This window comes from Falco punctatus (genome assembly GCF_963210335.1).
Source record: "Falco punctatus genome assembly, chromosome: 4".
Lineage (NCBI taxonomy): Eukaryota > Metazoa > Chordata > Aves > Falconiformes > Falconidae > Falco > Falco punctatus.
In genome coordinates, this window is record NC_137583.1 from 93,760,195 (window position 1) to 93,780,437 (window position 20,243).

Below are 20,243 nucleotides of genomic sequence, written 5' to 3' on the forward strand. Positions count from 1 at the left end.
AGGAATGAAAAATAAGCAAAACCACTGCACTAGAAGCAAAATTCAAGTAAAATTGGGCTGGGAAGTGCAGGGGCTGGTGCTTACAGCTCGGTCAGCATTCCCACAGCTTTTGGGTTTTCTTTTTGCAGAGCTGTGAGCTTCAGGAAGCCTTGTGGTCCCTGGCTATGGGGCAATCTTCATGGCAGGGCTGTCCTGGAGTTGCATACCCTGAAAGTCCAGGTTTCCAGGCAGCCCACCAGGCGAGCTGGCAGGAAACCAGCTTGGACCCTTGCCTGTGCTGTCTTGGAAGTTCGCTGAATTCGATATGTCCCCCTGAAGCATTTCAGTTTTGATGAATTGGCATTTTCCAGTGAAAACCTGTTTTGTTGCTAAATTCCTCACCAGCTGTAGCCCTGGATGCCATGCAGCAGCAATTCTGGCACCCTGCACTTCCAGATATTTCATCATGGGTGTGGTTGGGGTGGTGTTGAGTCCTAGTCTAAAATTTGGATGTTAAGAAGATGAGAGAGCAGAGGGTCACAGGGCTGGTGTTACTTATCTGTCCCTCTAGTGCAGGAGCATTTTTGTTGTTGTTTCTGTGCTGATCTTTTGCACGAAGCTGCTTTGCTGAGGTTTTCTGTACCAATTTGGCACTAAATCTTTAGGGAAGAGTGGTCTGCCAGGTCTGGAGGATGCCTTTACCATGAAAAATCATGCAGAACAATTGATGGGAGTTCCCAGCATAGGGAACTCAGTATGTGATGTGCATAAATCCAGAAGGATTTTTTTTTTTCAAATGCAGTAGAGCTGATCGTGTGCCAATTTAAGAAATCAAGTAACAACTTGGTTAAGCACCCTTCAAAGAAAGAGGAAAACTGGGAAACTCTAAGAAGTAACTCAGAGAATATTCCTTTCTGCACATCCCCACATGGGACAGATGCTGCATCCTTTGACTTCATGTTTCTTGGATTTTGATCCTTGTCCAAGTGAATGGGAAATCATTCATTTTGGGGGCAGGGGGGAAGGTAAGGGCAGTATAGGCACCAGGAAACTCTTCCAAACAATTTCTGTCTGCCAAGGAGACCGTTTCAAACATCACTCCATAGCATAACCCTGTCTGTCACCGCTTTTGTTGGTTTACAGAAACCAACAGAACTTTCTGCTTGTGAACAAACAAAAAGGCACACACTACACAGTGCAATCAGGCTTCAACAAAATTATCATGTGTGTACGAGTAAATACCCTTCCTAGTTATCCCAAGACGGAATAAGCTCCATTATGGACAAAAAACCTTTAGGCTGTTCATGAAAGCAAGAAACTACCCTTCCATCTGGCAGTTACAGCAGAATATAGTATAATTAAACAATACGCAGCTAGAGGAAAGTACCTTCTTTTGTGGTAGTTAAAGTCTGAGTCTCTTGAATCAAATCCAGTAATCAAAGCAGGACTCCCTAGATTTAAAAATGTGCATTTTTACATGCTGAGATGAAAAGTCATAGTTTTGTGTTATTCTTGTTTGTATTACCTAGAGTTCACAGAGCAACATGTAACAAGTAGGTTAACTCTCACAAAGGACGCATAAATATAGAGGATAATTTTAGAGTTAACCTTTCATAATGAATGTGAGTGGTTTCACTGAAAGCCAGTTGTAGAAGGAAGATTAAGATAGAATCATTAGCCAATCTTTTGTAACTCTGCTTAAAGTCAGCAGCTTCTGAGGGAGCTCATTTAGGGAAGAAGTTAAACACTGCCTTAAAAACTGGAGTTGTTTTCTGAAGAGAACTGTCTGAGAATTTGGATCTTGATGCTTCAAGCTTTGAGAAAGTTTATATGATTCTCAAGTCTGAAGAAATCTTAGTTTATAAGTCAATGGCCAGGTTTTTCTAAAAGCCAGCACAGCAGTATTAATCTGGTGTCTGCAAATCAAGCTGTGTTTTGTTTTGTTCAGCGTTGTCAGAGGCAAAGACAGCTGGAATTTGAATTTGTCCAGCAATGATAATGTATGAAGCAGCTTAAAAGGGAGCCTTCCCCCTTGCCACTGTGCTGGCCTCGTTAACAGTTGTAGTCTTGCACAATTTCTCAGTTGGCTGGGTGTACAGTGCCTTTGGAGGAGGATACAGTGGCCATATCCATGCTGGGTTTATTGGATAATTTGAAACTACTTTCAGGTGTATCAGCTCAGGACATATTTGTGCTATCATTGCTAACCTACACTGATAAGAAAACATGATGCACTAGACTGTAGTGGCCGGTGATACAGAATTATCTGCACAGCCTGGGTGGGTAAATCATTCCCAGACCCCTTAGTGACACTGTGTGAACCACACAAGCAGCAGGACAGTACGTACCGATGGCAAAGCACCCCTTCTATAGTCGTAATTGCTCTTTGAGCCTCACCCTGTTTCTCTGCAGTGTGGGTAGGAATTGTCATAGGAGACAATGGGATGTGGCGCTAAAGGAAAGGTTCCAGCTTTGAACTGAGTCACTGGTATGTTAATTACTTACATGAGGATAGGGCAGACTTTGGATCGCACAGTGACAAGCACTGATTTACAAGAGGAAAGGGTGGTGCTAAGCCAGCCCACACAGCAAATGTAGAAAGCTGGAGCGAAGCCCTGGTCATACACTGCGGAGTGAGGCTGTTTGGTATTCTTGGCCAGGCAGGGAGAAGACGGTAAAATCTGGATTACCCTGTTTAAAAGCAGGTTCCTGTGTTTATCCTTAACTAACCACTGCACACTGGTACTTTATGGGAATAAATTAACATCAGCAAAATGATTTGTGATCTTCAGATGCAGGGTTACTGCAGAGATATGATGTAGTAGCATTCAGCAGACATTAGAAATAATTAAAAGAAAGGCTATTTTTGGGTAGAAGTTAAGCAGCAGTGATTCTTGGTGTTGTTTTTATCCCCTACGATACCAAAATTGCTTTCCCTTCTGAGAAACATGTTTACTTCTCGAAGGATGGAATTAATTTAATCTACAATCACCCAGGTAAAAACTAGAATTTTAGTCTCCACGCAGTCTCTGGGCCCCCTAGAGTATCACTGGAAACAGAAAGGCATTCAGAATGTAGTTTATTCCCTCTGCATTAGACACCCACGTTGTGACCCAGAGCTGCCTATTTCTCTCCATCAAAGAGAAGGCCCAGACAGCTCAGCTAACTTAAGCGAGACACCAAGCTTTTAGATGGGTACAGAAAGATAAAATGGATTTCACTCACAGAAAGCTATTTTGATTTTGACGTACTAGGAGTGCAAGTCCTCACGGTAAACCAGATTGTAGCAGAGCACTTACATCTTGCCACTAGATGGAGGTTAGATGTTTACCGTCATCCCTCAGTTTGCTGACTTACGGAGACAGATTCAAAATTCCAGTAATTGACACCTTTTGAATGAACAGTTTGAATCCTGTTCAGAATGCCTTCTTACAACAGTTTTACCCATCTCCCATCTTTGGGGTCATCTTTTTAACTCTCTTTACCCACACAAAATACGGTACTTGTATTGGAACAGTTGTATTCACCCAGATAACTGATCAGTCTCAGCTTTGCGGGCAAGAAAAGGGTGTTTTCCATAAGGTGATCACTGGTGGAGTCTCATGGGGCATGGACAGCATTATATGCCCACGACCTGTGCCATGGATGACAATGGCTAAAATTCTGGGCTGCCTGTGAAATCCGCTAGAAATCTGCCCTAGCAAATTCAATTTGCAGAATTTTGAAAAAGCCCTTTTTTGAAGTTAAGAACAGTTCTGCCTTGGCTTCAGACTTTTTAGGATAACCCCATTTGTTAGTGAGGAGGAACAAAAATAAACAGAGACAGGCATGAATGTATTGTAATTGACTATGATTTAAGAAACACTGCACTTGCCAGAGGCACTTACTGGGAGGTATAGAGAAATCTAAACATTATCAGAAGGAAGCCAATGGCTTTGTTTGAGTTCCCTGTTTAACAAACATAAAGCATATTTTGTTATCCTCAATTTCTTCTTCTTCTTTTTTTTTTTTTTTTTTTTTCCTTTGTGTGTGTGTGTGTGCATGTTTTTATCTCATCTACTAGGCTTGGAAATCTCATGGGATGGAGACAGTTTTGTGGAGGTCATGGCTGCGCCACATCTGAAAGGCAAACTCTGTGGTCTGTGTGGCAATTACAACGGGCACAAGCGAGATGACTTGATTGGGGGTGACGGGAATTTTAAGTTTGACGTGGACGACTTTGCCGAATCCTGGCGCGTGGAGTCCAACGAGTTCTGCAGCCGCCCGCAGAGAAATCCTGTGCCTGAGCTGTGTCATGGGACGGTCCGGGTAAAAATCCGAGCTCACCGGGAATGCCAGAAACTCAAAGCATGGGAGTTTCAGAGCTGTCATTCAACAGTGGATTACACCACGTTTTACCGGTAAGTGTGACTTGCTGTGGAAGGAGATAGTAAGTTACTGTGTGAGCAGAAAACCCACACAGCTGGCCCAGTTTCTAGTAGCATCTGAGCACATGCTTTGAGCTGCTTGTGCTAAGTATTAATACACAGGCTTAGAGTTGCAGTATGATGAGCTTTTCTGAGTCAGGGATCAGAAGATAGTCCTGAGCTAATAAAAACCTGAGCAGCCAACACTGAGAAAGGCAGGCAGGCATGTGATCACCCAGAGGAAAAGTACTTCTGGAGACTGAGGAGGGAGGGGAAAGAGACTTCAAAACATGTTGTTAAGCTCCTGATTTCAAAGTCAGCTGTAAAGTTGAGGCTGGCTTTCACTGCCGTTGCTTGTGGTCCAGAGAAGTGTGTCTTCGCAGAAGCATTTTGAAAATGACTTTATTAAAGCAAGGATATTAAATATTATTAGTGCCCCTTGGATGCAGCAGTTTGTGGGTTGAAAGTCTGAAAGGAGAGAGTTAAAAAAAGTTCAGTGCATGCCCATCCTGCCCTGGGAGCAAAGGAAGACAGATGAGGATCTAGAAGCCCTGTCTGAGTGAATTATTTAAGATTTTTTATCTTTAAAATGCTTCCAGTCTAAACCACAGAGACATCATTTCTGTTCTTTAATTGGCATGAGTTTATTTGCCCTTCACTCAGTAAATAAAATTGGCTTTTCTTTTGATTGCTTGACATAAAAGATAAAAGCAAGCCGAGTTACAGTTGTATGATGGCGGATGGAGCTGCCTGATCTCTGCGCTCCCAGCTTTCCCCACTTGCACACATCTGCTGAACTATTGGGCTTATTAGGAAAAGCTTTCTAAAATGACTCCATTTCCCTTACGAATTGCCTTTCCTCTTCTTTTATAATGAGACAGAAAGACTTTTATCTACCCCAGCAGAATACTTCTGGGACTGGGAAATTCTAGAAGACACACAGCTCGGCTCATAGTCTATGTGTTTCTGCATTTAGTTTGCTATGGTGTATCCCTGTGCTAGGAGCCTGGCAAAGAGCGACAATTATATTCTGTGCAGGTTAGAATACTGCATCTTTTCCAGTGGCTGAAAGTAGAGCACAGAGCACTAGAGATGCTAACACATATAGGGTCTGTTGAATGCATTTCAGCAACATTCCCATCTCACTTCCATCGTCCTCTAAAGGTAAGTGATGACAATGCAAATGGAAAACAGGCACAGAGAGATTTGTTTCATTTTGCAGTGGATTTTTTGTCCCTTTTTAAAAGTAGCTTGTGATTAATTTAGTGCAATACACTTCCTGACACCAGAACAGAAAATGATTTATATTTTGGCTACAGCAGCCAGAAGAAAAAATCTCTACATGCCTGCACACAAGAATTACCGTAGAACATTTCTGTTTCTTTAAAATTATGTCTTCTATTTGTCCTGGAAAGACAATGAAATCAAGCAAGTATTTAATTTGATTATGTCCTTTTGTATAAAAGTCTATTTTTCTCTGAGAAAAATTTATGTTGAAATGACTGTCATATTCTGTGAGAAGCAGCTATTTGTTTGTTTCCATTTAGAAGTTGCTAGCTGTTAGAGTGCTCAGCTCCCAATACAGGAATCAAAGATGAAATATAAGTATGAATTAAATAATGGTATTTAGCAGAGTGCTACTTCTTGTTAGAAACTGACAGAGTTGTAGCAAGCAATTTATTCAATGACCATAGCCATTTTTCATACTAGGATGTTCCCACAAGAAGGTAACGATTATGGGACACACATTCAAGAAAGTTCTGAGAACCTTTCTAACAAATCTTTGTATAAATAAATATGCACGTGCATGTGTGTGTGTGTATATTAGTATGCATATGAGTACTTAAAAGACTGGCATTTTTTAATGAATGTTTTTCAAAGAATCCATTGCTGGTGAGGTACTTTAGCAGAAAAATTAAAATACCATTAAAAGAAGTTTAAATTAACATTTAAAGCTTTTTACTGAAGTCTTTTAGAAAAGCATATTTAGTCGATGTTTTCTAATTTCAGGGTAGGTTTAACTAAAATTTATCCAATTCCTCTTTTCTAACTATGAACAAGCTCCTAGCAGTAAGGGAAATGAAGAAGCAGAACGGTAGGGTCAGATTCTTTCATTTTTCTATTCATCTTCTCTTTGAATTGAATAGCTTCTCAGTTTCTACCCTCCAATATTACGTATTATGGAAATTTTCCATTTGAAATACTGCATTCTCAAGGGTTAAACTTTCTTGGTCATTCTTGCCTGTATTATCAACATTGCCTCATTTTCATTATGCTGCTCTGGCAGTGACCTGCTGTTAATAAGAGTTCTCAGAAATAGAAATAGAAATAAACTCAGCAGGAACATTATGAATGAGGGTGTGTTTTCTCCAAATACCAAAACAGGCAGTGAACAATGCATTACAAACTTTTGTCTGATTTTGTGTTACTGAGATTTCTGTGAAGACTTCTCAAATTTGTTTTAAGTCTCTTTCTTTTTACAGCTCTAGTTTCTCCATTTGTTAGCCGTCCAAAAAATATACACGGCAAGATTGTCACAATTGTTAGGTGACAAGGATATGGTTAATGTAGAGTAGAGCTAGCTGCATGGTTGTGGGGTGAAGAACAGCTAACTCATGAGCTTGACCTTGATAGATCTGTGACGCCTTAGCAGAATGGTTGTGCACCTTGCCCTTAACCCTTTTTTTGATGTTGTGACTTTGGTGACTTGTGTTTCTCTGCAAAGTGCATGGTAGAAGAAAGCACAATATAAGTGCACAAGAGAGGATTTTTAAATAATCCAGACTGCAAACTAACAATTTTAGCATCTAATTTTATACCAGTCTTTTAATTCTTTGTTTTGTAACTAGACATGTTTTATGGGCTTTTAATTGTGGTTTGTTTTGTTTAGTTTTGGGTTGGTATTTTTTGTTTGTCTTTAATACATTGCTAGTTGTTCAGTACTCATGAGTAATACTCTAAAAATAAACCTTAGGGCTGAACTTTATGGAGGCAAGTTCATTAATCAGGGAAATGATTTTGAATTTCCAGGAGATATTGATAAATTCTGGGTGAAGATGAGATCACCGTTCCATCACCGTCCAAATCGTCACCATTGCCACTTGTTTATTTTGATATTTTAACAAGCATCCTGGATTAGTCCTGGCCAAAAAGAAGTTGTTACTAAGGTCACTCAGTAGTAGGTTTTTAGATTGGATACTTTAACCATGTATGCAATAAAGCTTGCACTCATATTCCTGAAGCTGCTCTTGAGTATAAGCAGCACTAAAAATAGGTGATGCCATCTGTATTTCTCATGCTGCTGTTACCAGAAAAAGCTCTATCACATTATCAAGAAATATTATGGTACTATTTAAGTTCTTGGATGAGGATTTGGGGAGCTTAGGGTACTTGAGGAAGGAGAAGAGAACTTTCTGTGCTCACCAAGCCCTTGCCCATGGCTGATCTCATTGTGTGTCTTCGAGCTGTGCTGGAGCAGGGGCCTGGAGGTGACTCCAGCCCTGGTGAGGCCAGGGAGGAGCACGGCATAGGGGGCATGTCCCCTGTGGGCCCCCATGCTTGCTTTGCTCAGCCACAGCTGGCGGCTCTTGGGAGCCTCCTTGGGAGGCCTGGGAGCAGGCAGCCCCAGACAGGGTGTGGGGGCTGCAGTGAGGGGGGCACGGCAATGCTGCTCAACGGGGGGACAAGCTGGGCTGCAGGAGACACTGTAAAGGCAGGCACAGGACTAATACTCCCAGTGGCACCTGCCCTCACTGACATTCATGGCTTTCCAGTAGGTTTTTTTGGTAGTTCGGTAGCACCAACAGATTTGGAACACGACAACATGATACCAGGATATCACCCGTCTCTAATACACCTACACAACAGGTGAGTTCATAAATTATTAGTTAGACATTGCTCAAGACTCTCACTAGTGCCATAACTTTGGAAAAGTATTCAGTGTCTTGCTTTTGCCATGCAGTAGATTTCCCCCCTTTGAGATTGGAAGATTTGTGCCCCTAGCTCTTCAGAGAAGTGTTTTTATTGCTCTTACCCTTCCTATTATTACTATAATTTTTGTTATTGTTGCTATTATTATTATTATTACATTTTTAACAGACAACAGCACACCAAATGATTAGTTACTCTTTTCCTCTTTGGTAATTGTCCTAAGAGGTATGTTTTTCTTTCAGACACTTGAATTCAATGTTATTCAGTATTTTATGGGAAGCAGTAATTAACAGAGTAATAACCTCACTTGTTTGAATCTGTTAATCAAATACATTCAGGAATTGCAAAACTACTTTATTGCAATTCTTGTCTTAAATATTCCTTGTGGCTGTGGTGACATTACTTCATCTTAGCTCTCAGTTAACCAGTTAATGAGTTTCTCTTTCAGTTAACCAATTAACTTTATCCAGTTAACTGCTGCAGTCTTGCAGTTTTTCTGAAAATTTCCACTTAACTAGAGAAAATATTATTGTTTAGAGTTAAAGCACAAATTGCAATGTTGTGTAGTCCATCAGCTCCCTGTTGATATGCCATGAATGACTTCAGAGAGCATGTGAGCCGTAGCTTTGCTAAGTTAATTACGAGCTCTATTTAAAAGATGGGTAAGAAGGGTCTGTGGCTTTGAAGCAGAAGGTTTGAAGGTTTGTTTTCCCCTGTTAACAATGATGTCCTACAGCTGTAAAATTCATGTGGTTATGCCCCGATGTTTGCTCAGCAGGATGGTGCAAAAGAAATGTAGGCTGAAGAATGACTTCAGAAAAAGCCTGCTTCAAGTGTTAAAGGGGAGGGTGGAACCGGGATCTCTGGAGCCCTCCATTTGCTGTCAAGGGTGCATGTATTACAAAATTCTGCCTGCAAGGTTTTCTGGTCCTGGCTGTGCATGTGGGCACAGCAGCTGCCCGCACTGCTCCAGCCAAGGCCGGCTGCTCCAGGGCTCATCTGTAGTGTCAGTGACGGGCGGCTGTAGCTCTGACTGCTCACCAGTGTGACCCCTCTCCTGGCTCCTTTCCTGCACCAGCCTCCACATCTGCCTTTCCACCCACCCCAGTGCAGAGCTGGCCTGTCCCTCCCTTCAAGACAAGCCGGTGGTGTTGGCTCGAGAAGAGGACTACTGGCACGAAGCCGTGCCTGGTCCTCTCGCCGAGCTGGCATGGAACAGGGGCTGTTGCTTGCACTCACTCTCGTGCTGAGGTAGGGGTGTTCCTGCGCCTGTCAGACCGCCTGCCCAAAGCTGGCCCTCAGCCTGGGCACTAGCAGCAGTGTAACCACAACAGAGAAGAGCTCAGGATGAAACAATTTACTGAGCTTCTTGGGCAAATTGTCACTGAGCAGCTGTACGGCCGGGGGGGCTTCTGGTTAGAAAGGCATTTAAGAATATTTGAAATAATAATTGTATTTTTTTAAGCAAATCTGCACCAGGTCTCGAGTTTCCTGTGAGCTAGATGCTCCACTTTCCAGTCCGCTCTGTTCATCATCTTCGAGTCTTCCATTTGAAATCAGCACTGGAGCTTTAGTTGCTTGCATTGTTAAGTGCTTAAAAGTTCAGGCTTTCTGTACAGAAATACTCTGCCTTATATCATTCTACTTATACGTGGTGATCCTTTGCAGATCTTCATTGGAGAAAGGTGCAAAAGACTAAGCCTAAATGCGTAGGCACTGGGAGAGCCGGAGTTCCTAACCCTTACAAGAGCACTGCTGCTTGGGAACACATTCTCCACGCATATCTGGCTGGGCTGCCTCCTGCCTTTACTCTACGCCCTTATACAAATTGACATTATTCCTCAAACTACTTCTAAATGCCAGCCTGTGCATCTTTTGTAAGGCCATGATGAACTCACTGACTTACAGGTAAGAGGCACCGTGTCTGACGCTGCCAGTGACTGACAGTGCTAACAAACGGGAGAAAATGGACTTTGCAGCATCCGATGCACTTTGGGATTTCTAGCAACAAGCAAGCATCAAAATTTGCTACCTATATACTGACGGCAAGGAGTACCACAAAAATGCCGCATATATTTAACTTTATAGATCACCACTGCTTTAAGCTTCCTCCTTAAGGATTTTTCATCTGATATAGCCAAAAGGGAGTGCAAGCTGCCAGAAAAATACTGTTTAGATTTAAGGCTTAGAAGTTTGGATTTCGACAAAATGGGTTGAGTGGTCAGAAAAGATAAATCTGAAGCCAAGCCGAGCTCAACTATCTGCAGATCATGATTCCTCTTCATCTTTCCCCAGACCCCTGCCCCTGGTGGGGTATTTTTCATGTAACCAAGCCCCATCCACTTGTGTCTGTTTAGAAAAGTACCTCAGGAATTTGGGGCTAAGAAACATTCTTCTCTTTGTATCAGTGGTTATTACAGCTGTAAAACATTGAAGCAGTGCCAGAGGATTCACAGATGTCTCCTTTCCTGTTGAGGTATTGGGGACAGGGGGGATGAGGGTGGAGAGGGCTCCAAAATCTGACAGGACAGTGGTGCTGGACAGACACCGTTCACCTGGGACTGTCCCTGGCTTGCTCCCAGCTGAGAAGCGCATGCTTTGCTTCCCCAGCGACCCGCTTTGTGCTTCCCTATATGGAAAGTTAATGATTTTTTTTTTTTTTTTTTTAACAAGGAAAGATGTTTTTTTTATAGGAAAACCAGATGAAGCAGCATACTGCTGTGTGATTAAAACCCGGGGAAGTTTCTTTCCCTTCAAAGGATGGCATGCCTGGAATGTGTTTGTTTTGCTTACCTAACTACATGATCACAACCCTACCTGATGCAATCCCTTTACACTGAATGAGATGTTATTTCCTACTGGTTGCAAACGCAATATGAGGATTCTTTTCTCTTTTCAAAAAAAGAACTCTATTTGTGATTATCACGCATGCAGGTATATAGAGACTTATTACAAAAACCTGCTTCTGCCTAGTAAAACTTTATTTCTTTCTGGTTTATTACCTGGCTCAATGAAATTCAAGTCAGGTGTTTCATAACCAAATACTGTCTTCCTCATTGCTCAGTGTCTGACAGATGTGAGACGCTACATGTGAAAATGTAAGGTTAGTTTGAGACAAAAATGATCCTGAAGGATGGTGGGAACTATGGGGAAGAGAGGAGCGGGGGAGACTTCTAACAGCAAAGCAGGGCACCATAAACGCCCTTCTCATTTGTCAGTATGGACTGCATCCTCAGAACTTGTTGCTGGACCACCTTTAACAGAGGCTTGGTAGGGTGTTGGGTTTTTTTGTTTGTTTTTCTATACTGCCTTGGAATCATGGGATAAAATCCTGATTCATTGAAGTCAATGGGAATTTCTCTATATTTGGCCAACTCGTTTTGTGTCTGTTTTTCATCATGTCTGTTCCTGTCCCATGCAGGTTTATGACACTAATCTCTTGCATAAGTTAGCAATCCTTGGTTAGCCTTCCCACCATTTGCTGTACCACAGACAATTTATGAAAGCTTCAGCTGGTTCAGACACAGTGGGTCCATCTTTTACTGGCATAGACAAAATGAAACTTATTTAGATCAGGGCTCCCAGATCCTGCCTCCTTGCCACTTTTTTCCTAGGGGCAATCTGAGGGGTACCTTCCCAAGGCAGAAGACCTAATTATTCTGGCCACAGGCAACTGAGAGATCATTTCTGCATTTCACTAACTAAGTTCACTTGTGTTTTTTTCTTCTTAGCTGTAAGAAATTTGTAGAAAAAGCCTGCAATGCTAGGTCTGCTGTCCCTCACATTTTTCAAAGCTTATATGATAGGCTTTTAAACATGCCCTAAGTATAACTTCTTTAATAAAGAGTTCCTCATCTCAAATATCCTTATTAAAGCTGCAATCTTAAAATGCCACTATTTCACAGTAAGCATGAGTGTGCCCTAGGACTACCATGGCAAAATGCAAGCACATCCCTGTTGTATACAGTAATAAGTATTTTTTGGAAAGGGTCCTTTCACATTCTGGAAAACACCCCTGATGTTTCAGTAATATAGTACAATGCATGATTTTTAAAAAGAAGAGGAAAGCAGGTGTGGGAAGGAACTGGCGGAAAAGCAGAGTGACATTCTCCCTTGTGGAGATGGTTTAAAAGATGCCACCTGCCTTTTGGTGCAACTTGATCCACTGCCAAACCAAAAACACTTGCTACACTGAAGTATTCTTTTTAGTTGCAAAAATAAATACCCATTTTTTTTGAGAGAGATGCTATTCAGAAAAGCTGTCAGCATCGTCACAGGAAACCACCTTATGTCTCTGTCAGGTACCGCAGAATTTTAACTACAGTGGCTACAAAATCCAAGACGTCTGTTTGATCTCATTTTAATTAACCTCTAAGACAGGTTCACAGCAGGGCTTTCTTTGCTAGTTTGTTTTAATTTTAATTTCAGCTTTCTATGTTTTAAGCTTTATTGCAGTATTGATTTTAAATAAAATCCAGAGATGCTTAGCTGATGGTAACATGCCTATTTCCATGAATAAATAATTCAAGAAACCAACCCGTCGGATCTCATATTCTGCCTTGGGCAGACACTAATAAGTGTTGCAAGGAAGAGGAAACCCACCCATACTGTAGCTGGCCAACCGTGCCATGTCATATATGGTGGAGAAATCCCTTTCAGGCCCCTGAGATGATCAGTTTACATCTCATAGCATGAAATTTTAATTACCTTTCCTTTAACATGCATAACTGCAGAGCTACTATATTTCATCTCCTATTTTAAGCCACCTGCAGTATATCCTGCCTAATTAGACACACAGCAAAGATGAACGAGGGTGTTTATAAGCAGGCAAGTGAGACGAATTTGTGGGAAACATTTTAAAAATAAGCTTAACCTAATCCTCCTGTTATTCTTATGAGTTCATTTATGCTTCTGGCAGGATAACCAGACAAAGCAGGACATAAGCTGTGACCAGCACGAAAAACTTTTCTGTAGAAAGTTTGCCTTAGAAAGGTTTTGACAGCTCCGAGCAACTTATCGAGCTTGCTCTCGCTGTCATTTGGAGAGCTGTCTTGCCGCATGCGAGAGTTCCATGCTGGAGACTTTATATCAATTTGAATTAACTGCAAGCTTTCTTGTGGGTCTTTTTTAATAGCTGAAGGGGTTTCCTCCATTTTTCCTGTTGTTTCCTAAATCTCACAGGGTATCCAAAAAAGCCAGGGTGTTCTCGGTTCTGGAGACCTCCAGGAACCTTTGCATTATGTCAGCTTTTTTGTAGCTGTCTGTGACACAAAGTAGAGATCCGGGGTAAAAGCAAATCTGCTCCTCCCCTTTTTGTCCCTGTAAGGGCTTGCTGTATCAATAGCGCAGAGTGCCAGAGCGTAAAGCGATTAATTTCTGCTGATTGCTCAAGCCTCATTTTTCCTTCAGTCTTCACAGTGCATGAAGGGACCAGCATCTCACATTACTGGTGATTTATGCAGCCTCACAAACAAGCACAGCACAAGCTCTTTCAGGAGGTCTCTACTGCTGCTGTTCAGCTGCAGAATGTTTGCTCCCTGGGCAGCGCCGCACTGAGAGCGAGAGCCGATCGCCGATCAAGCACCAGGTGCCGGCGGTGTGATGAGAGGCAGGTGCAGCACTTGTTTAACTGCAGACACCCGGGGTCTACGCAGCCGTATACAGCAGGGCCAGTGCTGATGAGGGCTTGTGGCATGACAGCAAAAGCTCGTGACACCCCTCCCCCATGGCAAACCTTGGCACCTAAGGATTATTGTAGCCTAGGGCATCGCAACACCAGAGCAAAGAGCAGACTCAGGGGAAGTAAGGCAAGAATAGGTGGAGGCCCTTGTGCTTATACAGGAATATGTATTTATCCATCGCAAATATTTACCATCAGAATACCTAATTTTGGGTAAGGTACGTGGCACAGGCTGGATGCACAGGGAATGTGTGTCAGGTTCACCCACCTTTAAAACTGCTGAGATGCCACTTAGAAACACACTGTGTGTGGCTCTACTGTTGTAATTAACTCTGTCCCAGGTGGATTCATCAGAGCAAGCATAGACTTATGCTAACATGGTGAGGTCTCAAGACTGGAGATTGCCAGTGCCATCCTGAAGCAGAGGTAGAACTAAAATGCCACTGGATCCAAAATACACCATAAAGAGACCCTTTCTTACCCAAAGGGAGTGGTAGGGTTATATCTTCGCTCAAATGGAGGGCTCTGCATATGTGAGAACAGGTGCTGTGATTTCACTTCTTCATCATGACATGCAAAGGATGAGAGTATTTAAGTCTCTCCCTGACTCCTCCACTTAAGCCAGTTGAAATTAAAATTGGTGGGGAATGTGCTGGGAATACTGAAGGGAGTTGGAGCCATATGTTTTCTTGCGTTCCTGGGTACTCCTACAACTAACATTCTGTTTATATAATAGTCCTGAAACATAAAAGCTAAAATAAATCCAGCATGTGAAAATTAATAACAAGTCATTTCTCTTATGATCAGTCCAGAGGAAGATGTCGTAAGCGTTAAGGTATTCAGACAGCTGATTTTTGTACATCAGCTCTCAAGTGAGGTATGTAGTTTACAAAGAGTGAGTGCTTAAGGTTATGTAGTCTATGAGTACATGAAGTAAGAGGCTGTTGAGGATGGTGGATACCATAGCAGCAAGAAAAAAGTTTACAAAGTTCATTTCCTAAGTGCTCCTTCTTAGCACTTTACATTTTCAAATTGCAGTGTAAACATTTAATTCTCACTGCACCCTGGTTTAGAGTTGTTGAAATGAAGAAAGAGTTCTTTGCTGTGCAGGAAGCCAAGAGCAGATCTGAGATTAAAATGTGAAAGTGTCTGGTTCCTGGCCTCAAGCTCAAGTCCTTCTGATGGGATTTAAGAGGTTTCACATGCACAAGAAGTGTATTGTCTTACTCTTGTCAAAGCACAAATCCTTCTCAAACTTTCAGAAGAAAGCATTGCTAGTCTTTTTAAGAAGGTACTAAATCTTCTCTGCTCCTGTAAGGCCCTGTTAGATGACAACCTCATTAATACTCTGTGCAGCAATGTGTCTTTGGCGAGTAAGAAACTTAAAACAAGTCAAAACCTAGTAATGGACTGAGACTTGCTTTTGGAGTAGGAGGAGCTGATATGCAAGAAAACCCCATACTCTGTTTTCAGATATTAAGGATCTGGCTGAGGCTTGGAAGCCCGTTTTTGTTGTTCTGCTCATCCATCTGTCTACATGGTTCTTCTCTGTTGTATTGATTTCTCAGTCCATTGTTCATGAAAAAAAAAAATCCATACTCTCCAGAGGGAAATGTTTCATCATGGCAAGGTGATTACATAGATCATAGATGTCCTAGATATCCTCAGAGGGTGACATAAACTCTCAATGATTTCAAGATTTGCTGTGGGTACAGAAAACTTTTTCAAAAAAGGCTTATAGACTGTGTGGCATGGGGAATACACTTCTTGGTCTTGTTTCCAAAGGCAAAGGTGATTCACTGACAATATAGAGAAGGATCACCAAGATACCACCTGAAGGTGTTGAAGATTGTTCTGTAATCACATAACTATACAGATCCCACAAACAACTGGCTATTTTATCTGCCATTGAGGTTGTTAACACGCCCTCAGATTCCATACATTAATTAGGCTGTGTTTTGCCAGCATCTGAAATATGTAGTTTCCACTATTTGCATCATGATTCCTCACTTCACAGAATGCCCAGGTCTTCACTGTAACCCCTAGCAGCAAATGTCTGATTTCAAAAATACCTACGAGCACAAAATTGAAATACAGTACACAGGGCTTTCAGCCCATTAGTAAGGAATATTTGGTTCATCTTCCAGCTCTCCTTTATCTCACCTGTACTGACCCCTGGATAGTTTGTCTCTCTGGTTATTTTGGTCTCTATACAATCATTTCAAACTGGTGTCCATCCATCCTCCCTGGCAGATGAAGAAGGTAGTTGGCAAGCACCTGTGAATGCGTTCTCAGCATGGCTGTGTGAGATCATATGACACACAGTGGCAGGGAGGCAATGAGGGAACAAACCCCTTCAGCAGGGCTTTCTCTCATGACCCCATGCGTTGTCCCAGGACACCTAGACTTCTGCCTGACTTGACATAATCTGTTCCATAGCCACAGCCTGGGTTACAGGGTAGCCAGGCGATATCCTTGGCCAGGATTCCCATCTGGTTTTTAAGGTGAGGAATTCACACTGCGTGGTTCTCCATCAGCTGCATGCAAACTGTGTGCTGTCTTGTACCCCACAGAATTCCCTTCACCTGCCTCTTCTATTTTTCTTTGTCTCTCAGTGCTGTTCATATTTCTTTCCAAGTGATAAATGGCCAGGAACACTTTGTAGTTATGGAATACCACAGAGATTTTTGTCAACGTTCCCCATCGATGAAAGTTACAGTTTTATATGAGCAGAGGAAATTTGACTGTGGCACTGGAAATAATAACTCTTGTGACATAAAAAGATGCTGTTTATTATCTTCACTGTTCTTGCAGCAGATGCAGACACCGGGTTCAAAGGCATGCCAAGGTTAAAGATGCTGTGTACATGCTCAGAGAATTGTTGGTGGAGTATGTTTCAGTTCCACAACCATGATGGGCCTGATCGACAGCAGTTTATGCTGAATGTTTAAAAGCTTTTCCATATGACTAGGAAGTCAGGAGTTGACAAATTTCCTCAGTGTTTATAATTAAAACCCAGAAGAAGATATTAAACAGTTATTGGTTTCTGTGTTGTGGTCAATATTAAGATTTATTGATTTGAGAAGCAATATTGACTGAGGGGAAACCAAGCTGATTTTTTCCCCTAAGGCCTACCAAATCTGGATGCTGACTGAAAACAGAAGGTTGCATGGAATAGGCATCCAACAGAAACCTTTTCCAAGGACAGGAACTTGTTTCTTGGACTTTCAGAATGAGACCAAAGTTTGTTATAACGCTTTACAGAAATTAGCATTACAGTGTTGCTTTAACGAGCCTTTTAATTGTGGATATGCCCCTTGGACGTACAAATGCTGGGGTTATGTAGAGTGCATGAAAATGCTGGATTGGTAGCCTAAGGGAGGGTGCATTGTGTGTTGAATGGGTACAATATGAATAGCAACAACAGGAGCTTCTTGTGGTGTGCTACTGTTATGTTTCCATCTCAGGCTGTGACAGCACAGCTTGCTGAAGTCCATGGTTAGTATCATCCCTGTATCTATCCAGTCCTTGACTGTCTCAGAATTATGGCAAACAATCTGGTGACTTTTATGACATGGACTGCTCCTTCCTGGGGAGGAAGAAAATGCAGCTGAACTCATTCCAGGTCACCACTACTCTTGCTTTTGAGTTAGAAGTTTTATCATTTAAAAACATCAGGTGCCTGAAAGAAGAAAGTTTTGAGCCAGGAAAGTCAGAAATCAGAGCCTGATCTCAGAAACCAACATATTACGTGACTATCACTCCTACATATACAGCATATGTATTTTTGCCTGCTTCTGACTGTTGCCTGAATTATATACATTGCTAAAGATCTGAACACTGCTATTTTTTTAACAGTCTCTATGAAATTAATCTCTTGCAGATGCTGGCTCGAGGCTAGCAGCATCCTTCTTTTTCAAGCTTAAGGTACTAATAAAATTCTTAAGTCTGCTTTCCATTCAGATGTGAGAAAACCTTCCAGTTTGACATGAACTAACTCTTTGATTCAACTTTTGTCAGTGGGAAGAGTGAGGCTAGTTCAGCTCTCAGCACTCTAGGCAGTATTGTATTTCACAAAGGAGCCTGATAACCCGCTCAACAGTTAGACCCAGAGAAGTAGTTTACACAGGAGTTTTTGACACATCCCTTCCTTGGCAGCTTGGAGCCTGTCAAATTACACGGTCAGAACAAATTCAGGCTTCTTGGTGTCTCAGTAAAAAGATTGTGTTTTGAGCTGAGCATGGAATGACTAAGAGAGGATTACTATGCTTATGTGCAATAGGAACAGAAACAATTTTTGTAATATTGCGTGTCAACTGAAAGAAAACCAGCTTTATCTTAAGATTAATGACATTTCTGAAAGCTGGCAAAGAGACATGCCGTTTAGTTTTCAAGGGCTGCATTGGTTTTGTCCTCCCCTCTTGTACTGTCCACTGCCTGCTTTGAATGGGAATGTTCTGTAAGCTCAGTTGCACCTTACTTGTCCTTTTAGCTCAGGAAAATGCATTATGCCCTGGTAGCTAGTGTTTCCAGATAACAGTAATAACTTCTTACAGTCTACCAGAAGCCATCTGCCTCAATGTTAAAAATGTTTAATGTTCCCTTTTATCTCTTGTAAACATGAATGCTTTCTGTGCAGTAATCTACGTGAAAGTGTGAAAGAATATACATATTTTTTTTTATTTTTTTGTTTACCCTTTATTTTCCCCTTTTGCAGTACAGGTGTGACAGTGATGGAGGAACACATTTACAAGTCATGGGGACTGCTGGAAAAAAGATCCCTTGCAGGGCTGTTCACAAAGTGAATCATTAGCCTGATTGTAACAATAAATACCACCACAGAGAACATGCAAGGATTTATCCAAAGGTCACATTCACCCAGAAGGTTTCTCTGCTGAAAGAAGCTCACAGCTGTGTTAAGATTAAAGAGTGTCAGAGAACCATAATGTGTGCAATTTTTTCACTCTGAGTAAAATATGAGCTGTTTGTCTAACAGCCCCAGCTGAGGGATGCTAGTGTCAGACTGCCTTGGGGCTGTCATATATATTTCCAGTGGGTTTTTAGTGTTCAGGAATAATCTCCTCTTTGATGCATTTATCTGACACATCCTAAGCTCCTGCGATGCCCAGAAGATCTTCCTCCTGCTATTCTGAGAACTTTGATAGTCACTCAGAAAAGGGAAGCTTAATGGGAACAGCCCAGACAAATGACTGAGGTCAGACTCATGTCCCAGAAATGGAAGCAGCCCGAACGACTCACTTGTCTTCTCACTTGAATGTGCTTAACACGTGGTGGGTCAGGCTATGATGTGATAAGCACGTTATCTGCAGCAACAGGCAGCTGCTTGGGTGAGTGGTTGCTGATGGACTTCAGTCAAAACCCTGATGTGAGTTTTTACGCGTGCGTGTAAGGATGCAGTCATGTAGTTCAGTGTGTGGCAACATCTCTGTGGCTAATCTTGTCAACCTGCTTTTTCCTTTCAATGGTAATATTTTTTAAATCAGGAACCGTGTCATGAGTTTAACACCGATTTAAAACCGAAACCAGAAGCAAGAGTCTTGCATTTAGCCACACAGGGTGCGCTGTAGCCCATGGTTGCATTATGTCTCTCTTGGTCTCTTTCTAGCAGATAGCCTGGGTTTTCTCCTCCCCTACCAACAGCAGGCCTGGCTCTCTGAGCTCAGGCAGGGCACCTTGTGCTTTCAGGACTGCACGCTGGTGTTCTCAGTGGTGGGAGTCTCCAGTAGATGCTGTGGAAAAATGCTGTGGTGGCAGAGAGGGACCTGGAGTATTGCTGTACTGAATGTTCCTTGGGAAGCAATTGTGGTTATTGTTGCATCTGTGGACAGTAAACAAATTAATCTTCTGACATTTGTATTGCAGGAAACACCAGAGAAAAGCCATGAGAAAGTTTAATATAATTTTAATTACCCTTTGTCATTTCCTACCCACAAGTCATTTAATTTTTTATCAGAGGACTCCACACTAGAGGTGCACATGTGGGGGGTATGAGGGAGACGAGTTCTGCTGGTCTTTTCTGTGGGTTTCCATTTTGAGTTGAATTTTTCTGAAAACACTCAGTGGTGTGTTTTTGCTCTGTATTTTAGAGAAGCTTCAACTGATCACCTCGTGAGAAGTGGACCCTGCTAGGGACTACGCAACAGGTTATAGGCAAACATTTTGACAGCCCAGCAAGAACTCTTTAGCAGCCATAGCAGATGATGTATTTACAATCGGTGGGATTAGAA

General features: G+C 42.0%; 1 protein-coding gene across 12 annotated transcripts in view; it reads left to right on the top strand.

The window, feature by feature from the left end:
• BMPER (BMP binding endothelial regulator) overlaps window positions 1–20,243 on the top strand; it is a gene marked incomplete at its 3' end in the record, with an annotated part of 150,602 nt that overhangs the window by 100,822 nt on the left and 29,537 nt on the right. For 5 of the 12 annotated variants that reach the window (XM_080383303.1, XM_080383292.1, XM_080383298.1 and 2 more), the window contains one exon: window positions 4,043–4,379. In XM_080383303.1, the coding sequence (XP_080239429.1) occupies window positions 4,043–4,379 (337 nt within the window). Of the gene's footprint in view, window positions 1–4,042; window positions 4,384–8,161; window positions 18,798–20,243 lie in introns of those variants that run through there. The other 7 variants (XM_080383300.1, XM_080383301.1, XM_080383293.1 and 4 more) reach the window with 7 other exon arrangements.